This window comes from Brachycentrus maculatus, unplaced genomic scaffold (genome assembly GCF_059751285.1).
Source record: "Brachycentrus maculatus isolate JH-2025_06_01 unplaced genomic scaffold, ASM5975128v1 h1tg002105l, whole genome shotgun sequence".
Lineage (NCBI taxonomy): Eukaryota > Metazoa > Arthropoda > Insecta > Trichoptera > Brachycentridae > Brachycentrus > Brachycentrus maculatus.
The window spans coordinates 11,231-28,592 of NW_028282634.1; the positions used below are offsets into that span (position 1 = coordinate 11,231).

The following is a 17,362-nucleotide window of genomic DNA, read 5'->3' on the forward strand; positions in this document are numbered from 1 at the left end:
GAACGAATACAGCCAAGAGCTGACCACTGAAGAGCTTATGCTTTCACATCAACAAATTATGGAGAAGAAGAAGCGGAGCAACAATCTTCTAGCGCGATAAGAGAAATGCTGAAAGCGCGGGAAACGCTTGCATCGAACATTAAGAAGCATCACCCTCACCCCAATAAGTAGGTGACTATTCGTGGTGCAAATTTATTCAACGATAATACTGTGACACATTTTCGCCAAATTTTGAAGCGTCGGCGAAAACAATTGTCTTATGACAATTTTCTACAAGGGATTTATTATTTGTCATAAATTCATATTTTTATTTACGTCTTTTTTTAATCAAAATGTTTACACTCCTTAAGAATTTATAAATTTTATTTTTATCGAATAAACGTTGAAAAACATTTTTCAAAAAAATTTAGTTTTCTTTCGGCCTGGAACGTATCGTAAATATTTTAAGTGTGAAATATTTTAAGTGTGTATGGGAAAAAATGTTTCCCTTAACGAGTAAGACGCTGGAACGAATTAAACTCGTTATGAGACGTTCCACTGAAGTTTTCTACGAACCGCCGGGTGCGGATAAGGGTGAGAAGAAGATAAGCGACTTCTCTGGCAGAATGAGCAGATATTGCATACACACTTAACTCCCATTAGATCGAGCGCATATTATGTAGTCGTTGGGCCCCGAGAAGGCAGGGTGGTGGGCGCCGCGCGCCGCCGGCCAGTGGCTGTCGGGCCGCGCGCGCTGCCGATCGTGTTCCGCGTGTCTCTCCGCGCCCAGCGACCCGCGACCCGCGACTCAGTTATCGCGCTCCCGCGGCCGAGTAAACAAATAGCGGTGCGCCGGGCACCACGTGTCGCCGGCTTCTGTCCTCCTGTCAGTGTCACGTTGTCCCAGGATTACCATCTCCCCGATACTTGTTCGCGCATAATGCACCGTACGTATTTATTATCCAATATTCATATTTTACGGATAATCAAAGTGATGCGTTTTTTTTTCATTTTAACATTATAATTACATATTTGATGTGAATTCAATAGAAGTACTTTTTTCTTAATTCCATTTCGCGGCTTTATATAGCGATAGATTTTGTTAAATGTTAATTGCAATAAATTTCAGAAAAATAATGGATTCAAAAACATTAAATTAAATTATTAAACAACATTAAATTAAATTATTGATTTGATTACATAAATTTCAAAATTATATGCAATTTTCACTACAAATACAAATACAAAAAAAAAATGTATATATATATATATATATATATATATATATATATATATATATATATATATATATATATATATATATATATATATATATATATATATATATATATATATATATATATATATATATATATATATATATATATATATATATATATATATATATATATATATATATATATATATATATATATATATATATATATATATATATATATATATATATATATATATATATATATATATATATATATATATATATATATATATATATATATATATATATATATATATATATATATATATATATTTATAAATATAAATATATATATATATATATATATATATATATATATATATATATATATATATATATATATATATGTATGTATGTATATATATATATATATTCATATATATATATATACATATAAAATGAATATAAAAATATAAAAAATACATATAAAAATATTTAAAAAAAAAATATATATATATATATATATATATATATATATATATATATATATATATATATATATATATATATATATTTTATTATTTATTTATTTCTTTTTTCTTTTTTTGAAAAATATAAAAAAAAAAAAAATATATATATATATATATATATATATATATATATATATATATATATATATATATAAAATCAATCAAAGTAAACAATAACCCGATGAAAGAGCGCGGAGTCTGATTGACCCGTTCCCGGTGCTATTATTATGAACCATGAAATTTACGTCGAGTCGAGAAAATTTTACTGAAAACTCTTGTTTTATACGTTATAAAACACTGCATTTTACTTTGACCAGACTATTAAGAGCTCATTTTCATCACTCATCACGAGCTCATGGATAGCGCTCATTTACATCTATTTTATTTAGATGCCGAATGAAAATTTTAGTTTTGAAAAGTTCAAATATCATCTGAGAGAATAAATATAATCTGTTTTGGGAAAATTGTACTATATCCACCTGGTGATAGTGGGTAGTGAGTAGTGGCGTACGTGTACTCGTATTAGTTCAAGTGAGTAATTTATCATGTACTGATCCAGACATCCGACTTGTTTGTCTGCAGTTCGCTTATTACGAAAACACCTTATGCACTTTCAATTTTATGTTTGGAGACTAATATTTATTCATTTCTTAATATTTAAATCAATTGTTCCGATTACAATCTGAGAGAGCGTTATTATACCAGAACAGTACATATGTAGTACTATAAATACGTGCAAAATCACTCACTAACATTCGTCAATAATTTGTAATTAGTCCGAGTACGTGCCCGACATGCGTGGCTTACTGGCAACGATTGGGAAACATTGCGCGTAGACCAAATTTTTAAAAACATCCATATTGAAACACCTATTAATTTTATCTAATATTTACACGCGTTTTTCACACTCCGTTTTCTACACTTTTTTTTCCTAAAAATATAGTAAACGCCAGTACATTTGATGAGATACAGAAATATAATGAAGGCGACCGGGTGAAGAATATTCATTATATGTACTCCATTCTTAAAAGAATCTGGAGCACCGGACCGATCACACTGTATTAGCGTAATTAGCGGTAAAGTTAACGCTGTCTCGAACCGACCCAGTGCCCTATGTATCGTCGGATGCGGTCGGAAGAATTTGACGAATTATTTTTTTGTTTCAGATGAAATTGAAAAAATGTACCGATCTTCGAAACGACCAACGAAAAATGAGTAGTTAATGTTTTCGGAACCAGCAGGAACCAGCGTTTGTTCTGCCGAACACCATCATACATGCGCGGTGGTAGCGTACCCTCCTGACGTGGGATGTGACGTCACGCAGCCGGGTGATGCGAAGTGGACGTTAGAACAGTGGACAGTGAACAGTGTCAGCGGACAGCGGACAGCGGACTCCGGACATCATGTGCCTTCAGAGGACAGTTTGGTTTCTGTTCTTCAAACTCCTCCTTTTCCAAACCCTCCTCGTTTGGTGCAACGCTAGACTTATTTCCGTTAATAATAATAATTTTTATAATGGTGGTGACTTTTCGGATAACTACAATAATAAGAAGATATTGAGCGATTCGCTCGACACGAACGATGTCCGGGCCTTTTATACTTACGACGCTTGGACCGCCTCCCGAGGCGAGGGAGCGGAGTCACCGGGCGACGCGGCGTCCGCGGCGTCCGCGGCGGCAGCCTCCCCGACGGCGGCCCCCGCTGGCGAGGTGTCGGCACCCCCGGACGCCCCCGGGCCGGACGCGCGCTACTTGATGAACGAATCCAGCGATGAATCCGACGAAAACATTTTAGGTGAGTTTATATTTATTTTAAAAAAATCAAATTTCGATGACCGAATGAAAGAGAATACATTTTTTTTCTAGACATTTTTTCTTCCTTCTTCGAGTCCAAATTCGCCTACGTAGCCTCAGTTGTGTGGAAGTTCAATATTTTCAGATTTTATTTCACTAAATAAAATCTATTTGACCGGTGGTAATAAACTTGAAGTTCGCATTCTTCTGAATTTTTCATACTTCTGTATATCTCCGTAAGTTTTGTATTTTGAGAAGATTTTCAAGCAACTGCATCTGCCACTCGAGGGAAGCTACCAGAGAACAAAGAGTATCAGATTAATTATATGTAATATCTATAGCGAAACGGAAGAGGGGCACAAGTCTGTGATATATACCGCAGACTTGTGCCCCTTACTTAGAACTAGAAACTGCGTACAGCTTTGTGTGGGAATACGCTGGGCCGTATGAACGTGTCGGATATTATTTTCCAAGTATGGATTATTCACCCCACAGATGATGATTTACTGTAGGTGTCTCGGCTGAGACGAAGCTTGTATCTGAGAGAAAATGAAAGTGTGAGCATTCCAGGACTAGAAACCAGCTATTTGGCAGGCTTGAGTGATAACTCTATACACTAGTGTAACGTTCACTATTCTGCCAATTATTGAACATCCATATTGCATCAATTTTGAAAGAGTATATAGTAAACCTCCCTATAACGTTAAGATAGGTACCGCGTTTATCAATGGGAACGTTGTAATGGGTTAATGTTTTTAAATTGTATTTTAATTTTAAATGACATATACGAATGGAATCCAAACCACAGTGCGTTAATTTTATTAAAAAAATAATGCAATATAAATGTTCAATAATGGGTAAAATGGTCGAAGTCGCATAAAACTATATTGTTTAAAATTGGTTAAATTTTCTATGAAATGCTCTTTCTTTGAAATATTATGTATAGGTAGCTATTTTTTCCTTGGATAGGACAATTTTCGGATTTCTTGAGATATCACACAAACACACACACACACACACATATATATATATATATATATATATATATATATATATATATATATATATATATATATATATATATATATATATATATATATATATACACGCGTGCGTGCGTGTGTGTGATTTTTATTTGTGTATTATGATTATTTTCTGTAAAACCTAATAAAGCACGTTGGAGTTATTCTTAATAATAAAACATGTGAATACAAAATAATATCAATCATGTCCTGAAAAAAATAACAAATGCAAAATAACAAATTATAAGTTAACAAGAATTTTACGAGGCATTATGTTTGAAGAAATATATTATGCTTATGCAGAATTTTCTAACGGTACACGATTGACGAAAACAGTGTGATACCATGTCCTTAAAGGTTATTGAAATTATGTTTTGCCATATTTGCGGGTTTCGATGTTAGTCATTTTTGGGGGTTTTAAAATTGTTTTCGTTGTTTAAGTCAAGCTTTTACTTGCTTTATTAGCATACCTAAATGTTAGCTTTATTTGTCTAACAGCCATTTACTGCCTACCGTATTTTTTAAATATATTTATGTATACACGTAAACATTTTTTTTAAATACGCTTTTTCTCAAACTTTAGAGGGCCCTAGCTCAAAAAAGATTTTTAAAACATTATTTCCGTTTCATTTTTAACCCTTTCGAGAACTTTGCTTGTAAAGTTCATCTTTATTTTCTTACGAATTCGCTATAAAAATATTTTTAAATATCTGATTTATATCGTTCAGATCGCAGGGTGTTGTGTATAGTGTATATAGACATACATATTATACATAGTATAATTAATTATATTAACCGATATATGGTAAATGTGCACACTGTAAGGTGAACAAACACTATCGGATGGCACCTTCACCAGCTTTGTCAACAGTCAGCACACCCCTACACTGCCACTTGCCACCCATCTCTAACTTACTACCGCGCGAGACGTTCCGGCCATTCCAACTCTTTATGTGACCTTAGTCTACAGCTAGAGTCTAGACTTGGCATATCTCTAATCTGAAACGTAACTTAATACTCGTGACACCGAGATCACCCCGTATCGAGTAATATGGGATCAAGATTGCATTCTATTAATCCACTACATCACTCTATGTGTATATTAATGAGTGAGAGTAAGGTGAGGGTAAGGTAAGGTGATCGGGATACAAACCATCGAATCGAAAACAATACTCATTATCTACATGGACGGACCGCGACATGTGTAGTATGATTCTACAAATGTAAACGTTTTATGATGCGCGCCAAAGAGCCATCATGAAGAGGCATCTTTCTTATCTCCGACTAAAGTATGATGTAATGTAAATATTACATAAAAGACGCTCTATTATTACTTATTACATAGTGTTATGTGCCGCTGAATACACACGACAGGTGATAAGGCCGACTTTCCCGCAGTGTACGTACTATATATAATATGTACAGATACACGTTAGTAAGAATCTACACTGCCATCGTGCCATCTCCTCGCCCGCACTGACGCGTCGCCACATGCGCTACTCTCACTTCTATATGGTAGGGATTCTCGCCCCTCTGACTTCTATATCGTGCATATTGTCGTCCCATATAATACGATTTTTAAAAATACCAATATAGTTAAAGACTGATTTTTTTTAAATGTCTCACAATCGCATCCAAGTCATGCAAGTTTTGACACTAAGCTCTTACCAGCTGGCTGCCAATAGTCATTTTTCGTCAGTGTTCGATATATTGAGAGAATAAAATTATTATTTCTATCGAATATTGGATTCAGGAACCCAAAAAGGGTAAATAAAAATTTATAAATAACTGATCGTACTTCATGTAAAACAATTAATGGCTCGTCCTAATTTTATATTTAGTTAGGTAATATAAACACCATTAAAAAAAAAGGTTTAGTTATATGTGAATTAATTTTAAAACAACTAACGTAATAGAAAAGCCGGGATCGCAATAAATATTGAAATTTCTTTATATGTTCCGAAAAGGTCTGCGTTTTTCTTTACGTTTTTTCGGTTTATTTGACAAAGAATATGATCACTTGATTAAGGTTTGGATAAGGGGAGGTAAACGACCTAATCCCTTTTTAACATGCTTTTCGTTACGGTAAGGTCGAAATAATCCAAACGACTTTCAGTTAATGTGGAAAAGAATTATCGAGAAATTCACACAATATCAAGAAATATACAAGAAATATGTATAAGAACGTCCTAAATCAAAAATCGTCAATTTTCAGTTGTGCATGTTTTCAAAATGCCCAGAAAATGTACTACCTCCCAGCAAAAGCGGCAAATTTTTAACTTAATATTTACCCGCTACAGGGCAGAAAGTGTTGTTTTTGCATTTCGAAGAAAAGGTATTGTATAATTATTTTTTTAAATAAACTAAATATTTTTCAAATGGAGAAAAAACAGCCCGGTTTTACCTAAAAAGATCTGTTGCACAGTTAAAAGTTCAATAAGTGGCTTGATACTTATTTTAATACATTATATTATATTTTAAAACTTTTAAAACATTCTCCTGAAAAATCAAGTTTTTTGATTTATGACGTTCTTGAAAGGAGTGAGCGATATATATATATATATATATATATATATATATATATATATATATATATATATATATATATATATATATATATATATATATATATATATATATATATATATATATAAATAGCTGAAAGCCCCTTTACCGATCAATACTCAAGTGTTCAATTACTACATGGATTGGTATATTAAAACTGTACTACTGTTTCCTAAAAATTCATTCCAAGGTAAGTATTGACTTTAAAGCATTAAGATAGAGATACCTAGACACTCAAAAAAATATTAAAAGGATTTTCTTTGAAAACGTAATAATCGTCGATAATATTACATGTAAGAGTTTTATTCCAATATTTTGAATTTTACTGGCTATTTTATACGTAAGGATAATGTTTATTTTCATAGAAACGTTAATATTCGAAAACTAACGTAAGCGTTTTAAAAACTGCCTTTTATGTTACATACGTACACATGTTTTTTTTTTTATTATTATTATACTTACACAAAATAAAATGATATGCATTTGTCTACGGGCCAAAGTTCAGGAACATGAAAAGGTTTCGCGGGCGACCAATATCGCGGCATTAAACCTGATACTCGTATCTTCGTTCGAGAGGCGGCGTACCATAGTACATGTACTCGTACCATACACGATAGTGTTACACGGCCGCGGGCGGTGACATAACACGCTATGCGCTATCTTCCTAGTGCGAGATAACGCTACCGAGATCTGTCTCGGCCCTCGGCTGACGCTGACGCTGACGCTGATGCCGATGCTGTTACGGATAAAGCAACCGGTGACTAACTATCTCTAGGGGAGCACACGATACTACGTCACCGCGCGATAGACGTAAGTAATTATAAACATCGATAACGGTGGATCTCTTCTATTCTGTCGATGCGATGGTCAGATAGGTACGTGGGCATTACGATATCCATCGAATGAGTTGTTACTATTTTTTATCATAATTCTGGTCTTTGCTTATGACGATTAGCTGGTTTTGTTCACGTAGGTATTTTTACACCTAAAATTGATATTTTCTTATTCTTATCGATTATTCTTAGCATATCGAGAAATATACACTACATGTGTAGAACAATTCATCTCGGATATTATTTATTTCCGATACGATGTGTCGAAGTTCTTAAGTAATTCATCATTATTTTGTGTTATATGAAAAAGGGCAATACTTTATTAAAAAAAATAAAATTTGTTTATGTTGGCATTGTATTTATTTCCGGTCGATTTTAGATTATTGTGTGTACGTTGAAATGTACTCAACATAGTACCTGTTTAATTTTACCACCCATCATTTTGGAGTTTTGTTTTAGCGTTAATTTTACGTAAATCTTCTTTATTTTTTATTTATTTAATTTCTTATACAAAAGTTGAACTCATTGTTAGGCTAATAGCTAAAAAGCGGAACCTTCCATCCCATCAAAAGAAAACTGCTACGAGTTGTCCAAGTCTGTAACTTTTAGAGCTGTTTGGATTAGGTTCTTTGTCTCTTTTTCCTACCCCCGCCGGTGCATAGGGCATTGCACGTCGTTATTTTAATATTATTATGTATTTTGTATTCAGGCACGACGATTAATCTTATGCTTTAAGTTTCAATCCAAGGTAACATATTAATTATTAAAGCGTATATCAGCGACTCAACCCATCAATAATCGAACCCAATGCCTCGTCTAACATATGATAAATATTTAAATACTTTTGTACATATCGCTCACTCTTTTCAAAAACGTCATATTTCAAAAAAACTTGATTTTTCAGGAGATCGTTTTTAAAGTTTAAAAATATAATCCAATGTACTAAAAACAAATATTAAGCCACTTATTGAACTTTTTACTGTGCAACAGATCTTTTTAGGTAAAACCGGGCTGTTTTTCCTCCATTTGAAAAATATTTAGTATATTTAAAACAAATACTTAAACAATACCTTTTCTTCAAAATGCAATGACAACACTTTCTGCCCTGTAGCGGGTAAATATTAAGTTAAAAACATGCCGCTTTTGCTGGGATAAAGTACATTTTCTGGGCATTTTGAAAACATGCACAACTAAAAATTGACAATTTTGAATATATGACGTTGTTGAAAGGAGTGAGCCATATATGCTCGTAAAATGTTCGTCAAAAATATAAAATAAAAAAACCATAATATTTTCATTGTATTTATATATGCGTTTGCATGGTGACATTTTTTATTTAGTGTTTTTTTTTTATGAAAATAATTCAAATAGTATAGTATAGTATAGTAGTAGTAATAAACTTTAATGTCTGAAAAAATACGATTTTTTTACTTGGGGGTATATATTTTGGATTACAGTTTCTCTTCCACAGATTTATGTACTATCGCGGGAAAGTAATTTATTACATATCATTTAGTATAAAGTAAAAATAAACATTGTTAACAAAAATTGCCTCTTTTATTATTCAACCAAGTAGAAATCTAACCGGTTATCTTATGACGACAACGACGTAAAATTTTCTATGGCAAAATACATGGATATGAAGTCCACGAGTTGCATTAGAATTTAAAATCGCGATAATATCCTTTGTCATATTCCGAAAGTTGCATCCACTGGTTGATTCTTAAGTTAGTTGAAGAGATTTTATATTTTAATTCTAGAAAGCTTCGTACATTTGCACCGTGGAGGTACGACCTATTCGTATGTACTGTATATCGGTGTATCTATTTATTCCGCCAGCACGACTACAGACCAATGAATTATTAGTTCAGCTGCTAATCGCAGACTTGTCGAGTGATCTCCGATAATTACATAAAACGTCATGTCCCATTGACTCCCAAAGGTCAATATATAAATCATATATTAAGTATACATGTCACAAATGCGTATACTTATTGAACATTAGCGGTGAGGCTACAATAGCTTTATGGAGTATTCACTCACGTGTTTCAAGATTATATATATATATATATATATATATATATATATATATATATATATATAAAAATATATATATGTATATATATATATATATATATATATATATATATATATAAATATATATATATATATATATATATATATATATATATATATATATATATATATATATATATATATATATATATATATATATATTTATATACATATATATATATATATATATATATATATATATATATATATATATATATATATATATATATATATATATATATATATATACATATATATATATCTCAAACAATCATTTTTGGTAGCCATAGACAAATCTCTCTTCTCAATCTCACTACCACTTCAACACTTAACATTACCGAATATGTCTAAAAGATTCTCCTGCACTCTTCATGCTTTAAAAAGACTTTCTCCCGACCACAGCGAAAATAAATTTGTCCCAATCTATTATTCTTTCTTCCATATGCTTTGATAATGTTTGCTACATTGATCCGAACGTCGATCTTATAAATTCTCTGGATCGTCTACAAAATCATAGCATCCGTTTCATTTTCAATTTAAAAAAAAAATGAACATTTTTCACCACGCACGGATCTAAAATGGCTTCACTTCAACCAGCGCGCTGGTTGAAGATTTATACGCTGCAGCGTATAAATCTTCAATCTCTCACGCTACCTAATATTCTTCACAACCCCAATGCACCTTAATATCTTGCTGAAAATTTTATATACCTCTCAGATCACGGTCTATCACTTTCCATTCCTCGCCATAACACATCGTCCTTCAGTAATTCTTTTTCTGTCCAAGCGGTCAGACTATGGAATAAATTACCTCTCCTTGTAAAAATTCACCTTCTTAACTTTTAAGAAACGTCTGAGACATTACTATCTATCATTAGAATCCTAACTGTCCATCGCACCTCCTCCCTTAGTTTTTCCCTATACCTCCTTCCATAAACTCCCCTTTTCCTTTGCCTTCCTTATTATAATCAGTTTGTAATTTATGTTTTTTTAATTGTTCTCGTTATATGTACCCTCTAAATGCAAACAGCTATATATGGATTTAATATATTATTAGATTAAAACCAATATTTTTAGCTTTTCCACTTTATTTTTATTTGACCAGCGACCGGGTTTCGTCGTTACCGACATCATCAGACTGATGTCGATGTCGGTAACGACGAAACCCGGTCGCTGGTCAAATAAAAATAAAGTGGAAAAGCTAAAAATATTGGTTTTAATCTAATAATATATTAAAAATGCAATTGCATCACGAAGTGTCAGTGGATAATATAAATCCATTAGCTATATATGGTATCAAACGTTTTGGCCAATATTACAAGTCTGATTTTGATTGGTTGGAAGGTATTGCTTTTTAGCAATAAACCAACCAATACTTATTTCTTTTTTCTACATGAAGTTTAAATAAGTAAATAAATCTTTAAGCGCGTCAGTGAAATTCCAAAAAGCTGTTGTAGCCTCATCGGTAATATGTTTGGGTATGCGCGGCACGCGTCGCATCGCATTGAGTTGAATTAATATCGCATTAATTACGAGTAACTACTCCTTTATCGCGTTGATTATTAATATTTCTATTTTTTACTAGTACGTATCCTTCCCTGAAGAAAACGAGGTGTACTTACATCGAAATTCGAAAATCGTATTCTATTTCAAAATTTGTGTCGGAGATTTTACATTCTTTAACAACTCGACTTTTGACACAATATATAAGTATGTATAATATTTACGTATGATTCGTCAATGAAATATGATCGATTTGTGGTTAACCGAAACGCGAACGAGTTGATCCGCATGGCAGTAACACACACACTGTTTGGCCTCCGCAGGAATGTACGCGCGCGAGCACGTGGCGGGCGCGGCGTGCGAGGTGACGGTGCCGGTGCGCGTGGCGGCGGACGGCGCCTTCGTGTCGCACGCGCTGCGCGCCACGCACGGCGGGCCGGGCGCGCGCGCACGCCGCAGCTTGCGGCCCGGAGACGCGCTCGGGCCCGACGACCCGCCCGACCTGCACTACAACATCACGGTGGGCGGCAGGGCGCTGCGGCTCGACCTCAGGTGACTCTCTTCTTCTACTATACCACCCTAATACTGTCCCGCCCGACCTGCAACACAAATACACGGTGCGGCTCGACCTCAGGTAACTCTCTTCTTCTACTATACCACCCTAATACTGTCCCGCGCGACCTGCACTACAATATCACGGTGCGGCTCGACCTCAGGTGACTCTCTTCTTCTACTATACCACCCTAATACTGTCCCGCCCGACCTGCACTACAATATCACGGTGCGGCTCGACCTCAGGTGACTCTCTTCTTCTACTATACCACCCTAATACTGTCCCGCCCGACCTGCACTACAATATCACGGTGCGGCTCGACCTCAGGTGACTCTCTTATCTACTATACCACCCTAATACTGACGGCGCCTCGCGGCCCGGGGACGCGCTCGGGCCCGACGACCCGCCCGACCTGCGCTACAACATTGCATGTATACGTATACAATATGGTTAGAAGCTAATTGTAATGTTTTCAAACCAGAAAAATATACTTCTTACTAGAATACAAAAAACACCGAAAAAACAAAACCGTTAAAAACATTTTTTTTTTAAGAATATGAAATATTTTTTCAAAGATGTAAAAAAGCAACACTGGCGAGAAAATTGAAGTTATAATATAAAATCACCGATTTATATGATTTTCTTCAAGAAATTCATCGATACACCAGATTACTCATTTTTCGTCGGACAGATTCCAATGACATACAAATGTTGTATTTTCATTTGCCATTTTAAGATAAATGAATGAATTAGTAGTGGCTGTAAAATTCGTGGATCGCATTTTACATCGCGGATATTGTTTCCAGGGATCTCCTAGTCATCAATAATATCAGTTTCGCCAGACAAACTTGTCCAATTAAATTGATTTATTTAAATGCGCACATTGTCTACCGTGTACCGTGTACTGTCCACTCTCGCCGCTCTCTTCGCGCGAGTATGTGGAGAATCTCCGCCTAACTATGTGTAACAAAAAGACGCCCAGAAATGCGACACCTTCCACACACATCTCCGCGAACTGCAATCCTAACCCGCCTAGTAGATCAGAACATTTTGTATTTTTATTTCGGCCTACTTTACTCCGCAATCTCAGTTGTTATACATATGTTTATACATATCGTAGTACTTTAGAAACAAATTTAATTCGACCAGTGAGTGGTTGAACCGAACGTAGCATTAAATGTTGAGTTTCAGTATAAAGGAAAAGTCGTTCAAATGTCTTCATTCGTAATCAATTCTAGATAATAAAAATACTATATAAGTAGGTACGCAAATAATAGCAACATCCAAAAATTATTATTTTTCTTACCCTTATCCGCACCCAATGGTGCATAGGGCACTGCAAGTTGTTAGAGGTTAAAATAATTAATATTTCTCTTCGCCCCCCCCCCCATGGGAATCGAACCCCGAGATCTCCAGCACGATAGCTAAACACGCCAACCATTACACCACGGAGGCGGACGAAAATTATAACCATTAATATTTTGTACACACAGGTTTTCCTTCTATATTATCTTTATGAAGATGAAACAGTATCGTGTGCCTGGTTCCTAAACGTACAGATTAACGTACGTTTAACTAATTTTCAGAAGCAAAACTCACAACTATTTCGCAAATATATCGAGAATTATCTAAAGTCGATTTATAAAACGTGCTCACGATAATCTATAATAATAATTATATATAGGTACTAACTGACATATATTTCTATAGGTACTAACTGACATAGATTTTTATCTGCAGTTGTGAAAATGTAACTATTAATTTTGTCTGTTTTAATAATGTCGTTTCAATAATAGATGTCTTATAATTTTGCTCTTTGCACACTTAAAAAATTACCAGAAACATGTGAACCATGATGTTATTACATTACATATATTTATATGCTATAAAGGTAAAAGCTTTTATATATTATACATTTTACCGTCTCATAAATATTTATAAATGTCACCACCTATCTGCTTAGTAACCAACTGATGTTCTTCACATTTTATAAATGTATTGGTCCGAAACCTTTAAGACAAGGAGGCAAATGTCTACAATACCGTTACAAAGGTCCGTATTTAGCAAGAAACAACCTATAAAGAATGGCATAATATTGTCACTACCACCCATCACGTCAGGGCTCATTAAGGTCGTGCTCCCTGTTTTATATTAATAATGCTATAATATACATATAACTGAACTCGCGACAGGCGCCGTGGCGTAGTTGGGTAGACGCTCGACTGCGAAACTGGCGTCGCGGGTTCGATTCCCGTCAAGAGTAAAATAATTTCAAGAAAGATTTATTTTCCATTGGTCTGGGTATTTGTGATGTATTTTACACATTTACCTTACCTATCCTTACTATCCTACCTGCAGACAAGCCTCTAATAGAGGCTTTGCGGGTTATTCCTTTAAAAAAGAAAAAAATGTTTAATATAATACATGAACAATTATTATGTAACTAATATTAATTAAGCAGTAATATTCAAATTTCAGAATTCTCTTCATATTGAATTGAAGTGAATATTAATAAGCCTTTCTCATTTTATCTATTTACGACTCGTAGTATTATCCGTGATGTAAATTAAGTGTAAATAAATGTTTATATTGTTTGTAATATAAGCTAACTTATGAAATAAAAAAAAATAAAAATTATAAATAATAATAATAATAATAGTAAAATTATTTATTTTTGTTTATTTGTATTTTTGTAAATAATTAAGTAATTTGATATTGGCACACATATATTTCATTGTATTAACTCCACTTACGGCGCGAAAAAAGTACCATACCGATGGCTCAAACCTTACAGTACACGTGTGCACGCTTCCTCACGTTCCTTCCCTTGGCTGTAGATAGCAATAAGTCGATATATTCACCGTCCCGTTCAATACAAGTATCCTACATTAGAAGAATGAATAGTATTTTTTTAATCCTGCACTTAACCCTAAAATCACACGACACGGTGGAGTAGGATTCTAGTCCTCGAAATGTTTAAAGGTCAACTAATCATTCGGGCTCGTTCTCGGAAGGTGTTCTAGGAAATGCAGATGCATTCCCCGCTGCCCCCCCTGCCCCCTGCCCCCTGCCCCGCCTCGAGACCATTAGTCACTTCTCGGACAGATTGATACAGAATACGATACTGCGCTTCCCGGAGTTGAAAAACAAAACCTGATCAAATTCCTCAAATCAAAAGTGTGGGAACGAATGCGGAATTATTCGCAGAATACGTGATTATTAGTCCTCTATGGACAAATGGTACATAATACTTCAGGGTTGAAAACTTTAATGCAAACAAATATTATTTCAAATAAATAGGTACTGTAATTATAATGTTTTCATACGTGTTACGAAAAAAGCAATCAATTATGTTCTAATAACAACTAAATTTAAATGTTTTTTTAAGATATAATTTTTTTACATAGGTACTTAATGATGAGTATACTCACTCATCTTATTGTCCCACTCCACGCTGAAGATTGGTCATCATCACGATAATTTTCCTTTTGACTGCAGCCGCTGTAAACAGCGACATAGTGCCACAGTGGAACTCGAGGCTACTCGAGTTCATAGTAAATTGTAATAGATGCTTATTCGAAAATTTTAATTAAGCGTGAAAACTTATCACGCTTAATTAAATATAAGGAAATAACATTGTAGTTATCGAGAAACTAGTACAAGAAGCTCGTCTTAAATAAGTCCATTCGTATCCTTTATTTTATTGTTCCTCTTCGGATCGATTCGAGTTATCCTTAATCGTAGACATTCAATAACTCCCGCGCGTCAGATTCCAGTCTACGATAAAATACATAAAATAGGTAGACACTTATACACTTACCTAATCCTATACGTAAGTTTAAACGTACAAGTCTCGTAACACCGCCACCGCCACCGCCACCGCCACCGCCACCGCCACCGCCACCGCCACCGCCACCGCCACCGTAGCAATTGTGGAAAAGTACCTACGTACGGAGAATTAGAAGAAGCCTCCGTGGTTGTGGCGCGGCGCGGCATATACATAGGAATATTTTCATTTTAATAATGTATGTCGTAAAAGTGTGCAATGTATAAAAATGCGTATCGTAATATCGCTTTCATTGCTTCGTGGACAGTTTATGTTTCCGCGGCGCTACAGATCTATGTGACATTATTATTGACGTCCACAAAGCACTTTCCGCGTATACCCACGTACTTAAGTGCAGTCGAAGCGAGCGGACGCGTCGCGGAACATCTTCGCGGAACAGCGACTGGTGAATCATTCATGGACTGATGCGGTGTGGTCTGTTCGCAGGCCCGAGTCGGCGTTCATCTCTCCGCTGCTGGTGGTGGAGCGACACGGGCGCAGCGCGCACTGGCGCGGGGGGCCCGGGGGCGCGGAGGCCTGCCACTACCGCGGCCAGGTGGCCGGCCAGCCGCTCTCCCACGTGGCGCTCTCCGCCTGCCACGGCCTGGTGAGTACCTCTTCTTATCACCCATCCTTCTTCTCATTCCTCACACCGAGATTCCACATTCCGAGATGCAAAATGAAAACGAAGACTCCGACAGAGCGAGGACTATTAATAGTCCCGTCTCGCGTCGGCTTTATTAAGTCACCGAGACGAGACGTCTGAATTCCTCGATCCTCTCCGGACTTTTATCGTCATTCCGACTCTTCTTTCGCCGCATATTTATACGCGCTTAATTTTTACGAAAGAGACGAGACGTTATTACGCCAAACCGACTAATGATTCCTTATAAATCATCAAGCGGGCGATCTTTAACCAGGGTTTCGGATTCGTTATTACGTATACGTGCTTATTTACAGTAGTGTGCGCATGTTAGAATATGCCGGTTCTCCAAATGCCCTAGCGGCAGTTTGAAATGTGGTTTTAGTTATTAGCAATATGACTCCCGACTCCTCGCCTGCCGACACCGCAGACCTCGGCGCTGCACCGGCGCTGCACCGGCGCTGCACCGGCGCTGCACCGGCGCCGCACCGGCACCGCACCGGCGCAGCAGCGCGGTCCGAGCGCGTTCTCGCCCCGACCGCGGGCCCGGCTCGGCTCTCGGCCCGGACAACTCGGACGACACTCGCGTCTCCTGCTGATCGCGATCACTATCTCTTCCTGCTTGCGACTTTCGCGGATAAAATCGGGCTTATTAATCCTCGATCAGACACCTTTGGAAAATGGACTACTTACAGAAAGTTATCGATAAATATTTTGCACTAATTTTCGACATATTTTGCAAAAAAAAAACAAGAAATGAGTTATCGATATTACATACATGCCTTAGTACGACACTCGAAGTAATGCACTAGTAATGGACG

At 35.6% G+C, this 17,362-nt stretch overlaps 1 protein-coding gene across 1 annotated transcript; it reads left to right on the top strand.

Moving 5' to 3' along the window:
- The first annotated feature begins 680 nt into the window (after positions 1–680).
- LOC148298399 (uncharacterized) lies at positions 681–17,140 on the top strand. The gene is made up of 5 exons (XM_088276898.1): positions 681–926; positions 2,895–3,522; positions 11,843–12,071; positions 16,346–16,505; positions 16,934–17,140. Exons 2-5 carry the CDS (start codon positions 3,132–3,134, stop codon positions 17,138–17,140), a joined length of 987 nt encoding a protein of 328 aa, XP_088133024.1. The 5' UTR covers positions 681–926; positions 2,895–3,131.
- Positions 17,141–17,362: the final 222 nt, after the last annotated feature.

Bases quoted from the DNA above. Each gene is read 5' to 3' on its own strand.
- LOC148298399 (XM_088276898.1), top strand. From the start codon at position 3,132: ATGTGCCTTCAGAGGACAGTTTGGTTTCTGTTCTTCAAACTCCTCCTT. The intron at 12,072-16,345 runs GTGACTCTCTTC...GTCTGTTCGCAG, and splicing joins GCGCTGCGGCTCGACCTCAG to GCCCGAGTCGGCGTTCATCT. The intron at 16,506-16,933 runs GTGAGTACCTCT...TTTAGTTATTAG, and splicing joins TCTCCGCCTGCCACGGCCTG to CAATATGACTCCCGACTCCT.